Genomic DNA, 20,740 nt, shown 5'->3' with positions numbered 1-20,740 from the left:
CTGTCGAATGCCAATTCATTTAAAACCATAGGTCGAATGTTAGGTTTTCTGTGATCCTTCCTTGATCCTCTTGGGTTTAATTGCTCCTTGGATTGTGCTCCCAAAGCATGTGGCTTGGTTCTCTATTTATTTATTTCATGTATGCTATTTATATGTCTGCATTCCACTCTGTAATTTTTACCCTTTAAGGGCAAGATTTCTGTCTTATTTATTTGATTATCTCCTCAAAACCATCAGCGTGTCTTACACTTTGGTGCCCAGCAAATGATTGTATAAGAATAAAATCCAAGATGCCATGATAATAGTAACAGCTGACATTTAATGAGAGTGTCCCACATATCAGAATGTGCTATGAGATTTGCGTTTATTAGCTCAAGTAACTCTCAAAACTACCTATGTGTGTTTTTTGTTTTTTTTTTTTTTACGATCCCCCTATTATGGATGAGGAAATTGAGGCTTAGAGAGGTTACAATGCTTACCCAAAGCCATGCTATGAAATGGTAGAGTTGGGATTCAAACTCATGTTCTTCATCACTGCAACATGTCTACTTATCACACTAGACATCATGAAAGGAGATAATGCATGCAAAGTGATGCACACTGTGCCTAACACAGAGTTTTTCATCATCACGATTATAACTTTATGTCCTTAATATGCACCAGTTAGGGCATGTGACGTATGTTTTCTTAATTTTATTTCATAACAACTCTATATACTCTTAGCATCTCTAGTTCCCAAGAAAAATTAGGTTTTGAGAGAGTAACTTGTCAAAGGAAATGGAGTTACTTTTATAAATAAAAAAGCCTTTGGAAAGAGACCTGGATTTTTCTACTAGTTTTATGATAATCTACTGAATTTTTAGATAACTTGAATACGAATAGTCATTTGTAACATGCCTATTTTTCAATATCAGACAAGTGAGAACGCAAATAAACCTGAGCAAAGATGAAGAACTTTCGGAAAAATACACTCAGCATCGCAGGCCATGGTTCAGTGAACTGCCAAGTAAGAAGCAAGTAAGTAACATTTTTAGCAGGGAGGGCAGAGAAAGCTTGCATTTTTAGGGTCTACACTCCATGAGGTACTGTTTGCTGCCATGCCCAGAGCCTGGCATTGTGCTTGGGACATAATAAGTGCTTCATAAACTTTTAATGAATGAATGTTCTAGAAGAAAGCAAAAGTGAAAAGGACCAATTAACATAGCCTGCTCTGCTCTATTTTGGAAGAACTTGAAACCGGACAGTGAAAAGGAAAAAAAGTATTCTGGCTGTTGCCATTTTGAAGCCAGGATTAACTTTCATTTCAGTGTTGGGAGAAATAGTGTTCTTAGAAAGTATGGCAAACCCAAACACAAGCTTATAGCATGTTAGAAAGAGGGCTGCTTTTCTTTTTTCAAGAGAGAAAAATCCTTGAGACAAAGTGGAACTATTGGGAAGAAAATCAAGATTTAAGACTTGTGACCTGAAAAACAAAATGCAATGTAACACAAGCAACAGAATTTGTGATCTTGAAAAATGTACAAAATGATAAGTGTGTTGTTGGATCCGAAAGTTGTTTTATAGTTGGTCGTTTCCTACGTTTATCCCACCCTGGCTTCTGCTCCGGTGCAGCTGGACGGGAGAAGTGAGGCAGCAGGCAAACCTGCTGCATGCCTCTCTTTTACTAGTACAGGTTACTAAAGCAATAGTACAACTATTCCCTTATTGGTTTTTACAGTCCAACAGGGGCCGTGTGCAACCATCAAAACGCAAGCCGCTGCCTCCCCTCCCATCCTCTGAGGTTGCTGAAGAGAAGATCCGAGTCAAGGCACTGTATGATTTTCTGCCCAGAGAGCCCTGTGATTTAGCATTAAAGAGAGCAGAGGAATACCTGATACTGGAGAAGTATAATACTCACTGGTGGAAGGCAAGAGACCATTTGGGGTAAGACTGGTGGCTTATCAAATTCCTCCTCTTCTTTTATCATCTAAAGACTTCTGAGGCATAAAGAAGACTGTTTAGTGGCTCCATTTCTCCAGGTTTATAACTCCTCCTTCTACGTGAAATTGAACTTCTTCCCTATGTCTCCCCATCTGTATGAAAGGGCATTTTAGCACTGAGACTTCAGACAGACTCTCAGAAGTAGATACACCTGGCTTCACATCCCCATGCTGCCACTTATTTTTTTGTGTCCTTTGGGTAAGTTACTTATCCTCTCAGAATTTCCATTTTTTTCTTTTTTTTTAATTGAGGTAGAATTGACATATAACATTATATTATTAGTTTTAGGTATACAACATAATGATTCAATATTTGAGAAATGATTACCACAATAAGTCACCATACATAGTTACCAAACTTTTTTCTTGTGATGAGAATTTTTAAGATTGAGTTTCTTAGCAACTTTCAAAAATGCAATATTTGAAACATTATTAACTATAGTCACCATGCTGTGCATTACATCCCCATGACTTATTTATTTTGTAATTGGAAGTTTATATCTTTTAACTCCCTTCACCCAGTCTGGCCCTCTTCTCTCCCCCATCTCTGGCAATCACTATCTGTTCTCTCTTCTCCTTCGACAAGAAGCTTTTTTTTTTTTTTTAACTTTTTTCAGATCCAACATTTAAGTGAGCTCATATAATATTGTTTTCCGTTGTCTCACTTATTTCACTTAGCATAATGCCCTCAAGTTCCATTCATGTTGTCACAAGTGGCAAGATTTAATCCTCTTTTATGGCTGAATAATATTTCATTGTATGTTTGTACCCTATTTTCTTTATCTATTTACTCATTGATAGATACTTAGGTCATTTTCATCTCTTGGCTATTGTAAATAATGCTGCAATGAACATGGGGTGCATAGATCTTAGAGTTAGTGTTTTCATTTTTTTTTTTTCAGATAAATACTCAAAAGTAGAATTGCTGGATCATATGGTAGTTCTATTTTCAATCCCTTATTTGTAAAATGGGAATAATAATTCCAAACATATAGGTTCTTATTCTGATTTATACTTTCTTTGGAAATTTGACTTTTTTTTTCCTCTTAAGCTCTAAGCTAGGAACAGAAACAATATCTTACTCATTTTCATATTTCTGTAATGACTGGTTCTGGAAGTAGGTGCCGACTTAAACAGGAAAGGAAAAAAGACCCTGGGTTGCAAACAGACTTCATTGTGTCAATTGCAAGAAATTATTCAGGCCTGACTAGAGTCCTGAGTAGAGAAGAATTCTGAGGAGATTCTGGGCTCCCTGGGAAAGAATGCTAGCATTGATTTCTGATCTTTGTCAAGATTTGGAGATTGTAAATATCTAAGTATTAGAAGTATCTACATTACATACCTCTTTCTTTATGTTTTCCTGATGATTTGGCTCTCTTACCAGTTCTTAGACTCAACATGTGATGGAGACTTTGCAGTGGGAAAAGAGGTATTAGTAGGTTCGGGACTGTATAATTGTAATTAGCCACCCCTGCAGGTGATCTATTGGCATGACTCAGACCTAAAAAAACCACACACACAATTATTTTTTAACTTCAAAGTTAATGACAATATAGGTTTTTATAATCTACAAATATATAAATAATGCCAAAATTCTGCTTTACCACTACCTCTAAACCCAATCTCTTTCTCAAAAGTACCATTATTCATTTAGTGAGTGCCCCTCTAGATCATTTTCAATGCCCTTTCATACACACATTGAAATATATGGGACTGTTTGCAGATTTAATTTACCTAAATCTTACCATATTTTATGCATTGTTCTGCCACTTGCCTTTATTTCTCAATAATATGTCTTGGGGATCTTTCCGTAATTTCAAATGTTGGCGAAGGTGTAGGAAAAGAGAAATCTCTACCTTACCGATAGGTGTGTAAACTGGTATATTTTCCTTGAAGGGCAATATGCTATATCTACTAAATGATGCCCATATTCAGTGACCCAACAATTTCCCTGCTTGGTATCTGTCTTAGAGAAATACTGCTTGTGCACAAGAAGGCATGTTCAAATGTTTCTTTTCTGTATTGCTGTAATAGGGGCATGGCTAAACTAGAACATCTACTCTGTGAAACACTGTGCAGTAATTAAAAGAATTAAGCTAGTGTTTTTGTAACTGCTGTGTACTCAACGTAGTCGCTCAACCCAGTGGTCATATAAAGGCCTTTTCTTAGAAGATTCAGGTGTCATAAAACATCTTAAACTACTCACATTGTAAGTCAGAATCTTAGTATTTATTATACAGATTTCAGTTTAATGTAGAAATGAAAAACTTTATTTCTTCTTTTAACAGCTTAATTGGTGAAATGAATTTGATTCCCTCTACTTTCTTGATGTTTTAAAAGGATCATTGCCATGATAATGCCACAAAAACATCAAGCATTTTGATTTGATTTTTGCTTTGTCTTTTGTTGTAGGAATGAAGGCTTAATCCCAAGCAACTACGTGACTGAAAACAAAGTAACCAATTTAGAAATATATGAGTAAGTCTCCTCCAAAATATGCCCTATGGTTAATCTATGAAAATCAGGTACATTTTGGCAGCTTATAAGCACAGAAACTGTTTTTGGTCTGTAAAAGGAATAGAAAATAACACATTTGACACCTCTAGTTTAAGAGGTCTTTCAATGGTTGATTCAGAAACTTCTTTATCTTACACTTATTTTTGTTTCGTTTGTATAGCCAGTTTTTTTTTTAAAACTGTGACAACATGAAACCAAACACTTGTCTTGCACTTGTTTTACTGTCCTAAATGGAAAATTATTTTTTAAATGACATAAAAATTTCAATGAATGATAAATTAGATTTAATATATAGACACATTACTGTATTTTGGCTTATGTTTCAAAATGTTTTAGGAATAGCTGAAGAGGAGAACTAGGCTAGTGCTGTAGTTTGCAAGAACTTTTGGCATGTTGACTAGAGTCCTGCTTAGAAATCTATTTTCGTTATAATTATAGATTTGGAAGACAGAGGAGATTTTTAGCAATAACCTTTTTAGCCCCTCATTCTTCAGATCGTAAATTAAGGTTGAGCTATTAATTTATAGGTAGAGAGTGGCAGAGCTGCGAGTAGTCACGTCTTTTATAAACTTGGGTTTATAGTTTGAGCCCTTGAGTCCCCTCCCCCTGACTTAGGTACTTGTTTTAAAATTAGCATACGCTTCCAGCAGGTGGCAGTAGGTGAAGTGAGTTGAGGCATTAAGTGAGGTGCTTCTCTGAAAACTAGGCTGCAAATATAAATTGAATCAGAGAGACCCCCTTGGCCTGCTTTGCTACTAATTTAAGCCCATCCGGAAGCCAGACTCAGCATATCCCTCCCCTAAAACAAATCCAATTCTAAAAGCATTGGTGAATAATGTAGACTTCATTGGAAGGGAGATGACCACAGGACAGACATCTCTACATAATTTTACCTGACTTTTCTATTAGCTATTTCTGTTCTCTCCCCCAAGTCACTCTTTCTCAGCTCCATTACAGGGCCTTATCTCTCTTCTCTCCTCCTTAGTTCAGCCTCTCACATCCCCTTTCCTGACCTGAGTCCTTTAGCTCTGCTCCAAGATTCCAGTCTCCGCTCAGTAAAACAAAGCCCTTAGATGGCCGAACCTGCCTTCCTCAGAACCCACTCCCAAAGCTGTCTACAGTTACTCAGGCATGATGTGGGCGTGGGCGGTGGGCGGTGGGCGGGGGCCGCCCGCTCAACCCCATTCTCTGTTGAAGCTGCCCAACACAAACAGGTCTCTTTGAAGTCCAGGTCAGGGAAGTTTTATTTGAGAGTCTACTAAAAAAAATTAGAAAAATAAGATGTTTCCCTCTTATCATAACCTTAGTTTGGATTTTCCAGTATCTGGTGGTTAGTGAGTAGACGCTCACTAACTAGCAATGTTCCTTTCCTCCTTTTCATAATTACTTTGCCCGTTGTTGCCCGTTTTTAGGCTAGGCTTGGAGTAGCTGTTCTGGACACTGGAGATAGGACATGGAGCACACAGAAGCAGTCTCTGTTTTCATGACACTTACAGCTTCATGGAGAAATAAACATTAAACTCCCAATTTCACAAATAAGTATATAATTTTAAATTGCGGTGTTCTGAAGGAACAGTATGGGACGCAGAGAAAACATGGGGAAGGGAATATAATTTAGCCGAGGGTATTAGGTTGAGAAGACCTTTCTGAGGCGGTGACTTGAGGCCTAAAGGTGGTAGGAGGTAGTCAGGTTGCTGATGGGGGAAAGAATGCTATGTGAGTGTGGACTTCTGACATGGCAGGGGAATGTTTATACAGAGAGCTATTCATGGGTACTTTGGTTTTAAATTAATATCCAATTATCAACAGTACAATGTAAAAATTATTTAACTTGTAAATCTTGACATTATTTATAAATCTAAAAGGAATATGAACAATTACTTTAATTCAATCTCAGTATACTAAATGTCCTTAAACAATCGGTCCTGTTTACAAGCTCGGTTAATTAGATTTTCTGAAACATTTAACTTCATTAATAAACTGAATTAATTTTCTTCTTAAGTACTTCACGTGCCTGACAGGGCAAATTTACAATTGTAATAGCCCTTTGTAAATCTTTACATGATCCTGGAAATCTAATAAACTTATGTGGTAAATCCAGTTCTCTTAACCATACACATGTTTTAAATATTACTCAAATTTTATTAAACTTGAAATAATAAGTTTAGGATTAATTATAAATTTTAAACTAGAGCCAAAGACCTAACATGCTAGATTCTATTAAAATTATAGATATTTTAAATATCAAATATATTGATTATTCTGAACTTTACCGAAATATGAATCTGATTTATCTCATTATCTCTACATTAAATGCTTAATCTTTTCAAGGTTAGAAAGTTACTAAGAGAAGCAGATTTACCTTGTCAGATCTAATAAGGTTCCTAGATTGAAAAGTCAAGACCACAATACTGTTGCTTATTGATCAGCAATTTAAGCCCGGGGCATGGGACCTGAGGCTTACAGAAACACGAGATGTTTGTACCATAGCTGGATATGTTGGATTCTTTTTTTATACATCAATGGATGTCCCACCCTAGTCCTGTGTCCACAGCTTTCAGTATTAGTTTTATAATTAGGGTTGTCCAGGTATAAGGATTGTAGCCTTACTTATTAAAAAAAAAAAAAAAACTCTTTTTATCTAATTTAATTTATGAAATACCATGCCCCAACCTCCCTAAGTTGCATTCATACCATCTCACTCCTGCCTGATGGAATTCTGCATTATTTTAAAGAATCCTGGATTCAACATATACTTCTATCTGGCTCTTCAGTTACTATTTTGAAGTCATTCTAATGACATACACACATAGATTTTTAATTTATATTTAAACAAAAATAATATACTTATATTATTTATCGTTAAAATAAATACAAAGCAACAAAATTAGCACTGGTGTGATAGCAGGTGAAAACATTTAGAAAAAAATGCAATTTATTTTAACTTTTCCCTGTTTGAAGTATCATTATGCAGTCTTGAATTTTCACAGATTCAACATATTTTAGTGAGCTATAATCATTAGTCTCCTTTAAGTACCCATATTTCACAACTTAGCTAGTGGGGGCCTCTTTAAACTGGTATCCTGTGTCTTTAATTCTGCCTCAGTTACTTTGAAAGAATTTCTTCTTTCTTCAGCAAGTCTCAGACTCATCTTGAAATTCTCTCCCCCAATATGAACATTCATTTAAGAGTACTGAATGATATTCACAGTTGAACATTACAGTTACTCTTGTTCCCACCAGCGAGAAGTAGTCATATTACTTTATCTAGAATCATCTATAATCATCCCTTATTCTCTATGGTTCACCTTTTTAAAGGTTCATGTTCATTTTGAGGGCATTTTTTTTTTTTCAATCTTCATTTGAATCCTGACTCTTCTAATTTAGTGGCAGCTTTGTGCTACCGTAAGTTAGGAGAAGCCCACATAATAGAGATTTCCATATTCAAAGTCAGGCATGAGTTTCATGGAGCACCATCTGGCCCACTTACTGTGACTCGGTGCGTGGTTATACATGCATTCTTCCTTCCACTGTGCATAAAAATAGTATTCTGGTAGTATTAGATTAACTCCTTTTAAAAATATTGTTTTGAAATGAAAGTTTTTCCATTTTTTTCCCCTCTCTCCTTTGTCCTATCATTTTCTCTCTCTTTCCTGTACAACATTGTCTACTGACTAGGTATTGTCATACCGAATTATATATTTAAATTATAATATTTAATTATGATGATTGTATGTACTTCTGGTATTCTAAAGTCTTATAATGACATGTTTCATGCAGAGGTAATGTCCTGATCAGGGGCAGAAAAGGGCTTGGTGAATTTGAGGAAGGAAAGAATCTCAAGTGGCTAACGCTTAGTGAGTGAGGGGAGAATGGGGAGAAATGAGGCCGGAGAGGGTTATATATTGTTTGTTCCATTTACTCTACTAAACTGCTAACTTCACTACAGGTTAACACACTTAGGAGAATTGTATAAGTTAGAGTGGGTTTTAATTTTGGAAAGGGACCATAGCACATATAAAACCATGCAAATAGGAAATTCCTGAAAAGAAAGAAAAAAGCAAGTACCAAAACTTAGTAGTATGTTTATTGAAGAAGACTTCTTAACCACACACCTTTCATGGAAATTTTCAGGAGCTTAAGTTGTTCAAATTTTATACTAAGTGTGTGTCAGAAAGCTAAATTGAGATGCGATAGAATAAACTAGATATTACAACTAATAAAACTACTAAATTAAGATACTTAGCACATTATTGTTTATCCAAATTAAAAAATGTTCAGTTTTCTAAAATTGATTCCGAAGTAAGTTCTTAAAAACAAGGAAAATAGAGCAGATTTCTTTCTGGGAAAAAAAAAAGAAATATAAAATTTAGAAATTATTTTTATTGCTTTTACAGGTGGTACCATAGAAGCATTACCAGAAATCAGGCAGAACGTCTTTTGAGACAAGAGGTAATTTAATTTATTCATGAATAAATCTGTGAATATTTTCAAAATTTCTCAAAGAGATACATTATAAAGTCTTTATCCAACTAAAATGTTTATTATTTTCTGTTATTTTTAGTTCTAAAATATTATTATATTTTCATCTCAACTACACATTTTCTGATAAATTGTAAACTAAATGCCTTTGTATCAGATCATGTTTTCCATTGATTTTCATCATAATTTCAGAAATGTATTTCTCCTGAAATGATTTCAACTCCCACATACGAAAACTCCATCATTTACTTCAAAGTATATTCTGCCAGTAGAGCTATATTTGAATTGCCCATATACCTTTGCATCAGTGCCAAATACGCACTCTATCCTCATGAGTTTAGCTTAGGCTTGGTAAAAACACAAATTATAGAAAAATACACGGTGCTGCACTTTTTTTTGTTCTTTGGGAACAAAGGGAAGAGTAATGTAGCCAAAATATCAAGCTCAGATCAGAACTGCTCATTTAGATCAAAACAAAACAAAACTGCATATAGTTTAAATTTCCAAGTGACGGTAAATATTAACTGTGGGTAAATATAGAGTCAAAACTAGAAACTAGGTAAGAGGTATGTGTGTCATCACTGCTGTCTGATGTTGAGGAAATATAGAAACATAAGTGAGAAAGAATCAGTTCTGTAACTAAAAACTCAATGCCAGTAACGGCTCAGGACAGAGGGCAGGTCCAGTTAAGCTGGGTATAGACAGAGCACGAGGGACACAGACCCAGACTCAGGTGGCAGTGGCAGATGGAGGTCAGGCTTCACTGGCCAGGAGGAAAGGGAGCATGTCAGCAAATGTGGTATCTGCTTGGCATGATGACGGCAGGCGGCCTTCTGTAAAGTAGTCTTTAGGTCCAGATGTTACGACAGGCAGGCAGAACTGGAGAAGGGAAGTCCAGAAGCAGCTTTACAGTAAGGAAGTTGGTCACAGGTATCATGGCCAGAATCACTGGGCTGTGCAGTTTCAGCACGAGAGGTTCTGCATCTGAGAGGAAGCCTGAACTGGGCGAGGGTCTGACTTTGCCACGGAGACTAGAACAGGGGATTATATAACAGTCCTCCTGCATACCCATAACCCAGATATCACAAATATGTAGTGACATTTGGTCATAACATTCCTTAATGAAATACGTTACAGGCAGCTACACACATCCTCTCATCTTTCTTATCCCTCTCTACTCCCCAGTGGCAATCATAGGAGGGCATGTTCCATTTTGTTCCGGTTTATGTTTTTTTATCATTTATATGCATGTAAACAGCCTATAGTGTTATTGTATATATTTTAATATTTGACATAAAGATCATAAGAATGTTGAGTTTTTAAAAATTAAATATTATATTTTCAATTTCATTCAAACACATTCCTTTAACTGCTGCCTAGTGTTTTATTATATGAATATGCCCAAACATATTCATTTTACTATTGATAAACATTCAAATTGTTTCTGATTTCTTACTATTATAAATAGTTTTGCAAAGAACATCCTGTACATGTCATTCGCTACACAGGGGCAAGGGTTTCTTTCCGTATTACCCAGAAATGTAATGGTCTGGGCAGATGGTATGTGCACATTTACAATTACTAGATATTTTCAAATCGTGATTCAAAGTACTTGTACTAGTTTATACTTTTACAGAGAATGAGAAAATGACTTCTTACATTCTTGCCAGCAGTTGGTAGTTTCATATTTTTTCAATTCATTGAGTGAGAAACTTTATATATATTTTAAAATGTGCATTTCTTTGATAAACATTTTGACTGAGTAACTTTTCATGTGACTATTGGGCAGTTGGGGTTTCTCTGCTGTTCCATGCCTGTTAATATTCTTTGCTCATTTTTTAATAATGTTTGCCTTTTAACTGATTAACATATATTTTAAAAATATATTCTGAATACCAGTCTTGTCAGGTGTTAAAACTATATTCTTCTGGTATCTTGCTTTTTAGAAAACTTTATGCTGTTTTCTTTTCTGATATAGAATTAATTTTTTGTTTACTATAAGAAATTTGCCTTTCTCCCGAAGTAATAAAGGGATTTTATCTTTTCCTTTAAGTATTTTATAGATTTACTTTTCACATTCAGGTCTTCAATCTGTCAAAAGTGTGTGTGTGTATACATATTTTTTCTATATATCTTAAAATTTTTTTGCATTTTACATATTTTCTAATTTTTACTTTTTAAAATATGCTTGGGCCAAATTCTCCTTGGTCATAGGCATTTAAAGTATATATTGCTGATTCGGGTTTCTTAATATTTTATTTAGCTTTTGTCTTGTGATGTTCAGAGTGAACTTGGCTTCTAATTTTCCATTTTCTTTGTGTAGTTTTAGTATAAAGGTTATATTAGCATTATACAATAAGTTGGAGAATGTGACTTTGTCTTTTTTTCCAACCTCTGGGATAGCTGATATTAGATAGAAGTTATTTGCTCCTTGAAGGTTAAATATATCTCTTGTAAAATAGACTGGACATACCGCTTTTTCAAATAGGTAGATCTTTGATTACTGATTTAATTTTTTCTTTTGTGATGTTGGATAATTTATATTTACCTAGACAATTGCCTATTTATATTTATTTTCAAATTTCTTGCATAACTTATTTATAGAATTATCTTATAATTTTTATTTATTTCATATTTTCATAGTCAATATATTCATATGACTCAAAAATCAAAGGTTTTTAAGTTTTCTTTTATCCTTGTTTCCAAGCCCTCAATTCTCCTTCTCAAGACAAACTGCTATTATTAGTTTATTTTGTGACCTTTATTTAGCACATACACCGGCCAGTATGTTTTTTGTTATTTTTACACAAATGATGACATAATATAATACTCTTCTGTGCAATACTTTTTTTCACTTAATAATGTATATTGGGAATCTTTCCACATCACTACCCAAAATGTGTCCTTACTCAATTTACACCTACATAGTATTTCTTAGTTTGGATGTATCACAATTTATTTAGCCAATTCTTCTTTATGGAAATGTAAGTAGTATAAAGTCTCTTGCTATTAAAACAGTGCTGTCATAGGTAACCTAACACTTTCTTTTCCCATTTCTGTGAGTGTATTTGTAGGATTCATTCCCAAAGGTGAAAATTCTGGGTCAAAGTGAATGTACATTTCTAATTTTGATAGATATTACCATGTCTTCTATAGCAATTTCTATACCTACTAGAAATGTGAGAGGGTGCCTAGTTCCTCAAAACCTTTCCAGCAAGTGTTTTAATGAAATCTTTGAAACTTGGCTGTCTGATAGCTCATCTCAATGTAGATTTCATTTTCATTTCTCTTATTCTGGGGATGTTAAGCATCTTTTTATATATTAAATTTTATATATTTGTATTTCCTTTTCTGCAAGCTATCTTTTTCTGTTCAATAGGTCCATTAAGATTTTAGCTCTTCTGGAATGAATTTTCCTACATACATACATTTCATACATACAATGAATTTCATACAATTTTCATACATTTATGTTTTGCTAGTTAATTACCCATTTTATTGAAGTTTTTGAATTTATTGTAGAGCATCAAAGAAATTCTTAATTTTTTTTCTGAGTCCTTCTGACTTATTTTTGGATAGATTTTCCTTATTATTAATTAGGTTAATTATCAAGTTATCTGTTAAATTGTTTTTTCCTAGGCAACCATGTTTTGAATTTTAATTACTAGATGTATTATATTGTATTATATTTTGTTTAATTACTAGCTGTATTATATTGTATTTTTGTTATTTAAATAATTTAAATTATTATGAAAATAATTCGCTATTTTAAGCTTTTGTCTTTATTGATTTCTTTCTTCTACTTTACCTAAGTTTGTTTTATCACTCTTATCCTAACTTCTTGAGTTGGATATACTTATTTGCATTCCTTTTATTGACATAAGTAAAAGGACTACGAATTTACTTCTAAACAGAGGTTCTGACACATGGTGTTTCCTTACTATTTTCTAGATATTTTTTATTTTTATTTAAATTTCCTTGAGTTTTACAAAAGAGAACTTTAAAATTTATAGGTGATAGAGGCTTTTTACTTTGGAGTTTGTTATTAATTTTTAGTTTTATTGCTTTGTTACAAATGTTGTTTGTACTCTTCCTACTTGGAAGCTTTAAAAGAGATCACTACATATTCAACTTTATTACATGCATATTATATACACTTATATGTATACATACATGTACATATACACATACACATACATATACATACCCATATGCATATGCATATACTTACCATGCCTTTGCTTTTTACATCTGTGTATTTTACATCTCGTGTCCCCTACGGTATGGCACACAATCCTTGCCCATGGTAGGAATTCAATGGAAGCTAGATTTTTGTCATTTAAAATGGCTGTAAGAGATTCTTTAGTTAGAAAATTTGTCCAGAAAATGAGCTTGTCTCATGGTAAGCATCTGGGAGAAAAGGATAAGACTGCTTCATGCTTCGTTCTCCTTGAGGATCAGACCTCGCTGTTTGGGCCATGCAGTTCTCAGCACCTTATCAGCACTTCATAGGTGTAAATTTTCATGGGTTTGACAAGATTCTGAGATAGTTTTCTCTTCACAAGTTTAACTATACTCAGTAAAGCTGAAGCATTTTTAAAATATCAAACAAAAACTAAAACAGTTCAACATTTAAGATTATTTGAAAGCAATTCAGAGCTTTATTGAGATTTCTCAAAGAATGTCAGTGGGGACCGATTCATAACCTGACCTCGAAATTATTATAATATTCTTCCCTCCTGCCATTTCTCTTTTTGTCTCCCCCAAACCCGTAGAGCAACTAAAATGGCTCTCCTTGTTCTTCTTTCCAGACTCCCCCAAATCTATTCTCCATCCTTATCATGATGGTTTCTCCCCACCCCCAATTCCAGTTGTACTTCTTACTGCCTCCCTCACCCCACACCTGCCACTTTCTTTCCTTTCAAAGTACAATCCTGTCTGTCTCAGAGTTCTTCCTATTCATTAGCTATATATCTATTACCTTGATCAATATAAGAAAAATAACTAAATGGTAGAATACGAGATTGTCAAATGTAAAATGTTTCTTAGAAAAATTGGGGACAAAGTTTTAAAATACTCATATATTATAAATTCTTGTCCTAATTATATTTTATCTTATAGGTATTGTTTCTAAATCTGTACTTGTAGAAACAATCTCATTCTTTTATAGTAAGTCGATATGCCTTTGGGGTTTCATTACTGAGATATAGATTTGTCTTTCTTTCTAATAAGGAATAAATTTGTACAATGAATGAATTGTTTTGCAGTCGAAAGAAGGTGCATTTATTGTCAGAGATTCAAGACATTTGGGATCCTACACTATTTCTGTGTTTATAAGAGATAGGAGGTAAGCAATTGTGATTTTGGTCACTTTAGATATAACAATCCCTGGGACAATCCTTTTTATGGAGACACCATCACATAGAGAATGTAAGTGAGAGCCTAGCATAGGGAGAATATTGCCGAACTGAAAGTTAGGACAACTGACCAGTTCAAGTTGTTTCCCTAATGTGGCATTGGATGTTACTTAACCTTTCATCTCCTTTTCTCAACCATCAAGTGAGGACGTTAGATTAGTTGTAGCAGAGTTGGTGATGTTTTCCTCATATCTCTTAGTCTATCCTGGGGTTTGCCTGCAGAAAGTTCTCCTGCACTCAGAAAGCTTCCTGTGTCTTTCTGCCTGAGGATGTTCTCTGGATGAGAGAACTCCTGGTCCCCATGGCTAGGCTGGAAGTGCCTGAGAATTAGCATCCTAGGAGCAATCCTCCATCAATGAGGAGAAAGAGTTGGTGGATAAACACCTCAGCTTTCTCACACTTTAGTGGGACAGTTCTGAGGTGTGTTCCACATCCTGGAGGGATTAAGCCCCAGTTGTCCATAAAAAAACTGCTCATCAATACACCCTATAATGGTTTTCCTCCCTTCTTTGACTCGCATCTCCTCACGCTCCTAACAGTACATTTGTTCATTTACTTAACTAATGCTCGATAGTCAATAAACTCTTATGTGTCCAGTATGAGCTCTACTATTTTGGACACTGGACTTGCCACCTAGACAACTTTGGCTGAAGTTATGTTTAAATCTAAAGCCCCAGTAAGACAACTGAGGAACTTTCCTTGGACGGTGAGGCACCTGTTTAATTTAATCTAATTCACTCTTCAGTGTGTACTGCTTCTAGGATAACAGTTTTAGAGATGGAAGCCTGTTGCTTAATGAATTGACTTAGTTCCAAAGTGATCTTTCGCTTGTTTACTAAATCCATATTTTATTGATTGTAGAAGTATGGAGGCTACCATCAAACATTATCAGATTAAAAAGAATGACTCAGGACAGTGGTACGTGGCTGAAAGACACCTCTTTCAATCAATCCCTGAGTTGATCTGGTATCACCAGCACAATGCAGCCGGTAAGTCAGGCACTTCAACACAAGGAGCCAGGCTCTAGATGGACAATGCAACTTGGATCTAAGACACTTAACGGGAGCAAATATTCCTGTAAAAATGTTTAAGAACTTGAAATACAATCTGCTTCTGAACGGTTCTCCTCCTCATTGATGCTTTTTTGTTTTTCTAGTTGGAAATAAACAATAGGTTGACTTTTTACATTTCTGCCAGGTTAGAAAAATGATAAATGACAGAAGCAAAAGGCCATTTAGTCATTATATGTTTGTTCTTGAAATTTACATAGGGCTAAATATATTAAGAAGATTTGAAATGTCCTAAATAATCACACTTTCTTCTCTTTGCTCCCCTAAATTTTCTCTCTACTTTAGATAATTACAATAGAAAATTACCCTTATGACTTTCATTCTTTGTTCTTTCTTGTTTGGAGAACAGAAAAGGTTACACAGGACAGGCTTTCAACAGTTACAATTTGGTCTAAATATGCCAGAGGCATATTTAATCCCCTTCCCCAGCTGTTATTTTTAGTAATTGCCATTCGTGCAAACTTATTATCTATGGAAAGATACAGGATTCCAGAAAGTTCCATCAAAATTACAATGACATCTCTGGCCTTTGCCATGGGGAATTCCTCTCACCTCAGCATTATAGAATTTGGAACCCACTGTATCTTTTCACATTGTTTTGACTTCTTGTCATATGGTACTTTTTAAGGTTTCTCTCGTGAAAAGTCGTGTTGACCAAAAAATCCCTTTTAGAAACCGGCCACTTTTCCATTACATTTGTTCTAAATATCAGGAATAAATCCAAGGAAATTTTTAGCCATGTATGGGATGAGTCCACACGGTTATTCCAGATAGTCAAGGACGTTTAGTTAGGGAGGAAGTAGCAACCTCTGAGGGGACCAGGGAGAACCCGTTTGTGATTTCTGAATCAAGAAATCTGCTCTGAGTTTTTTTCTTCACTTCTCTTTTTCCTGCCTTCAAAGTCACAATTTAAAAAACAGAGTGGTTATGGTGGTGAGGCTAAAAAAAAATACTGAGGTAGATTAAGATGTGCTGGCCTGAAAAGATGTTAGTGATAAGTTGTTTAGTAAAAAAAAGCACAAAGTTGTATACTTAGCATATAGTCCCACTTTTGAAAAAACACGCATTCACACATCTATGTATGCATAGAAAAACACTGTTGATGTTTAGGTAACAATTTTTAAACTAATAAGATTATAGCAGACTACATACTATTAATGTTTACTTCTGGAGAATGAGACAGGGGAGGGGAGCAAGGGAAGCTTTCATTTTCTACTTTATAAGTTGCTTTAACATTTAATTTTTTAATTACAATATAAATAAGTTAATGCCACCCTGAATAAGCCTGATTCCGTTTGATCTTGGAAGCTAAGCAGGGTTGGGCCTGGTTAATACTTGGATGGGAGACCACCTAGGAAGACCAGGTACTGTAGGTGTAAAAAATAAAACAAAACAAAACAAAAATATAAATAAGTTGTTCTTATAATATGTAAAATACCATACAGATAACTTTTAAAATAAAAAACTGGATCAAACAATAAAAAGAATGAGAAACGGGGGCTAAAATCTTCAAACTATGGTTACTATTTATTAGGGAGAAAAAGTAGAAAAGAAATACAGCAACGAGAAAGAGATGATAAGAAAGACATGGGACCCAGAAATAGCTGACATTTACTGAAGACTTACTTTGGGCCAGACCCTGTTCTGAGTGCTTTTATGTGTATTTATTTACTTAATCTTCCGAGCAATCTATGAGGTAGGTGCTGTTGATATTTCCATCTTACAGATGAGAAAACTGAAGCATGAGTTGTGAGATAACTTGCTCAAGGCCACATAGTTAATAAGTATCTGTGCTGAGATTTGAACTCACAGAAATCTTTGAAACCATCAGAGCCAAACCTATTAAATCCAGAGTCTGTATTAGACTACTGTCATCACCTCCAGAAAGAGGCAAATTATGACATTGGAGGCTATTTTGGAGGGTCCAGTTTAAGAAGAGGTGGTGAATCAAAACCCGTGACTATCCTGTCCATTTTTTGACTTCTGGTCAATTTAGCTCCTGACGGTTTGTCTCTTTAACACAAGTAATGACAATGCAGAGAGTTACAGACTTTTTTCTGTCAGAGAGATAGACTATCACTAAATCATGTGTAGCAATTCATAGAGAAAAATGTTCAACAATTAAAAACTTTGAAGTTAGAAGAAAAGTGTTTAGGATCTTAAGGAAATTCCTTTTTATGCTTATTTGGATCATGCATGATAGAGACCCACCTCGATGAAGGCTCTGACTTCAACTAGGTCTTCAGAGTCACTGGTAAACATCCTTTCCTGTTCTCTATTCAGATTTTTATTATTCTCCTCAAGACCTCTTTTCTAATATTACCCATTGCTTTATCAGCAAATCTCCTAGCTGCATATTCATTAAGACAATTGAAGCCACCAAGGCATAAGCTATCTCAATCTTGTCCTCTTGCGGCCATGCTCACGCCCTCACCTCATTCCCTCCAGTAGTGGCAACACCAAACCTGTGGTCTTGTATCCTCCATTGGGACCAACCACCATCTATTCTTCTTTTCTCTCCTTATCTCTTCCATTTCTTCTGACCTTCTCCCTTTAGCCTGCAAACACACCTCAGATGTTTTTATTCGAAAAACAAGAACAAAGCTGTCCCTTGGTCTTTTCTTCCTTTAGACTTAGCTTGTTTAAATCATACTTTTCGAAAAATGTGTCCATATTCAGTGTCTCCATTTGCTCACTTCTCTTTGCTTTTTAAATGTCTGCAATCCGGCTCCAGCCTCCATTGACCTATGGTTCACCGATGACCACCATATTGATTCATATGGTGGTATTTTCTGGTTCTCATAGTTTTAAGTCCTCTCTGCTACATTTGGAAGTGTCAGCCCTTGAACTTCTCCGCTCCCTAGATGTTTCGATACCACCTTTTCTTGGTCTTCTTTAACTCAGATCTTCCTTATGGGCCTTCCCAATGGGTCCTACTTCTACCCTTCCCTTAAACGTTGGTATTCCTTGGGGATCCATCCCTGATCACTTCTCTTCTCACCTGAGATGTTTCCCTTTCCATAATTCTTCTGCCTGATAGACATAGGTACTTGTAACCCCACAAGCCCTGAACTTCAATGATGAAATGAAACTTTTCGTGTTATACCACTGTGCTCCCTCCAAACTTACTCCTCTTCCTGTTGTCTTTCTCAGATAATTGTATCATCATTCCACTAATTACAGGGGCTGGAAACATAGGGGTCACACTAGATGCTTCTATTTTTCTTAGCATCTAAACTTCTGATCAGTTATCAAGTGCAATTAATTTCCTATTCTAAGTATGTCTTGTATAGGTCTCTGCCTCTTCCTACCTTATCCTAATCATTGCTCACTTGGACAACTGCAGTGGCCTTTTAACTGGATTTGTTGTCCATGATGTGACCTTCCCCTCAATCCATCCTCTATGTTAAAGCCAGAATGATCTATCAAAAACGTAAATCTGAGCACACCACTCCCTTATTTGGGACCTTTCAATGGTTCCCTCTCACCTGCAGGAAAATGTGATACTCCCTAGAGTGGCTTATAAGGCCCATCATAACCAAGAACTACTAACCACTCAAGTACAATTTCATGCCCTTTCTACCTCTTGCTTTTTGCTCAAATAGCCTATCATGCTTCACATCTCTAAGTATCATCTCTTGCTGTCACCTCTGCCTAGAATGTCCTTTATAGATTCTCCTCATGGGTTAGCTTCATTTGTCAGATTCATCTCAGGTATCATTTCCTCCCAGAAGGCTTCTTTAATTAACAATGTATGAGGCGCTCTTCCTCTGTGTCCCAGAGCACCTCGCATACCTCCAGTACAGGACTTATTCCTTTTACATTGTAATTGTCTCTCTCTGCCTGTCCTTCCTCCCTGAGATGGAGCCTTGTGGGCAGAGTCCTCATTTATTCATCTTTGGATCTCTGGAATCTTTGGAATCTACCTAGAAGAGTGTCTTGCACACAGTAGGCACTTACCAATGCTTCTTTCTGTTCTCATATTGGCCAAGCTTATTTCTGTCTTTCAGCTTTTGCACATGCTGTTCTATTCGCCTGGAATGTTCTTCCTCCTGATCTTTGTAAGATGGCTCCTTGTCAGTCAACATCAGCATAGCTGTCATCTTTTCAGAAAGGCCTTCCCTGAGCACTCATGCTAATGCAGCTGCATTTTTTCTACTCTTCCTTCCACTCATTGTCTCCTGTTTTTTCTTGTGTGTGTATGTACTTGTTTATTTTCTCTTTCCTCAATAAAATGGAAACTCCATGAGAGCAGGGTCCGTCACTGTCTTATTCACTGCTGTCTCCCACCATCTAGATAATGCTTGGCCATTTCCAGCCCTTCAAAAAATATTAATTAATTAACTAAATAATAAATGTTTGTTGTGCTAAATTGTATAGAGTACTGCACGTTGGCCCAATCAGAAGAAACATAGCTTACCTTACTATGATATTAAAAAAATAAACTACTCTTAAAATGTAGGAGGGGGAAATGGTTATACTTAAACACTGTTGGTGTTGTGTTTTAAAATTTGTGTTAATGAGCATATACTATTGTACGAAAAACTGTTTTTCCAATGGGAAAAATAAGCAATCAGACAACTAATTGATTTAAACAATAGTACTGTCTTTTCTAGTATATTTGTTTTTTTTCTTTTATATTAGTAGCTAGGCTTGAAACACCAATTTCTCTTTCTCCCCAGGTCTCATGGCCCGTCTCCGCTACCCAGTTGGATTGATGGGCAGCTGTTTGCCAGCCACAGCTGGTTTTAGCTATGGTAAAGTATGCACACATGCTGAAGTAAAATATCAAATCCAGTAAAGAATTTACCCCAAGTTCCCTCCACGTTCTTTAAATTTTTTATTACTTCTCTGCCCTGTAAATACTATATGTATATATTATATGTATATATATTATATATATACATGTAATATATATGTATATAATATATATATATAAATGTGTGTGTGTGTACACACACACACACACACACACACACGTATATAATGAAAGTTCCATTTTTAGCAATTTAAGCATGGTCCTGTTTAATTTTAAAAAAGTAAACTCATCTTTTTAAAATTTCCAGAACAGTGCACACGATTCATGTCTATAGCTCAATTAGTTTTGCCTGATTTTGACTATATAAACGGAATTGGATATTGTGCATTTTTTTGTGTCCGGCTTCTTTCTCGCTTCATTCCATGTGTCAATTCACTCACGGCGTTGGGTATGGTTGGATCATTTTCATTGTGATGTGGTACTGCCTTGCATGACTATACCACAGTGGATTTACCC

General features: G+C 35.4%; 1 protein-coding gene and 1 pseudogene across 2 annotated transcripts in view; both read left to right on the top strand.

The window, feature by feature from the left end:
- Positions 1 to 20,740, top strand: part of TXK (TXK tyrosine kinase) — a 53,469-nt gene that overhangs the window by 15,799 nt on the left and 16,930 nt on the right. For both annotated transcript variants that reach the window (XM_039845145.1, XM_039845146.1), the window contains 7 exons: positions 915 to 1,017; positions 1,718 to 1,923; positions 4,392 to 4,457; positions 8,894 to 8,948; positions 14,246 to 14,325; positions 15,257 to 15,384; positions 20,148 to 20,222. In XM_039845145.1, coding sequence (XP_039701079.1) covers positions 915 to 1,017; positions 1,718 to 1,923; positions 4,392 to 4,457; positions 8,894 to 8,948; positions 14,246 to 14,325; positions 15,257 to 15,384; positions 20,148 to 20,222 — 713 coding nt within the window. The remainder of the gene's footprint in view (positions 1 to 914; positions 1,018 to 1,717; positions 1,924 to 4,391; positions 4,458 to 8,893; positions 8,949 to 14,245; positions 14,326 to 15,256; positions 15,385 to 20,147; positions 20,223 to 20,740) is intronic.
- Positions 16,723 to 16,841, top strand: LOC120588632 (uncharacterized; annotated as a pseudogene).

The sequence above is a fragment of the Pteropus medius genome, unplaced genomic scaffold (genome assembly GCF_902729225.1).
Source record: "Pteropus medius unplaced genomic scaffold, Ma_sr-lr_union100, whole genome shotgun sequence".
NCBI classification, from domain to species: Eukaryota; Metazoa; Chordata; class Mammalia; order Chiroptera; family Pteropodidae; genus Pteropus; species Pteropus medius.
Note: the sequence above shows the minus strand (reverse complement) of the source record. Positions and strands in the feature narration are given on the sequence as shown.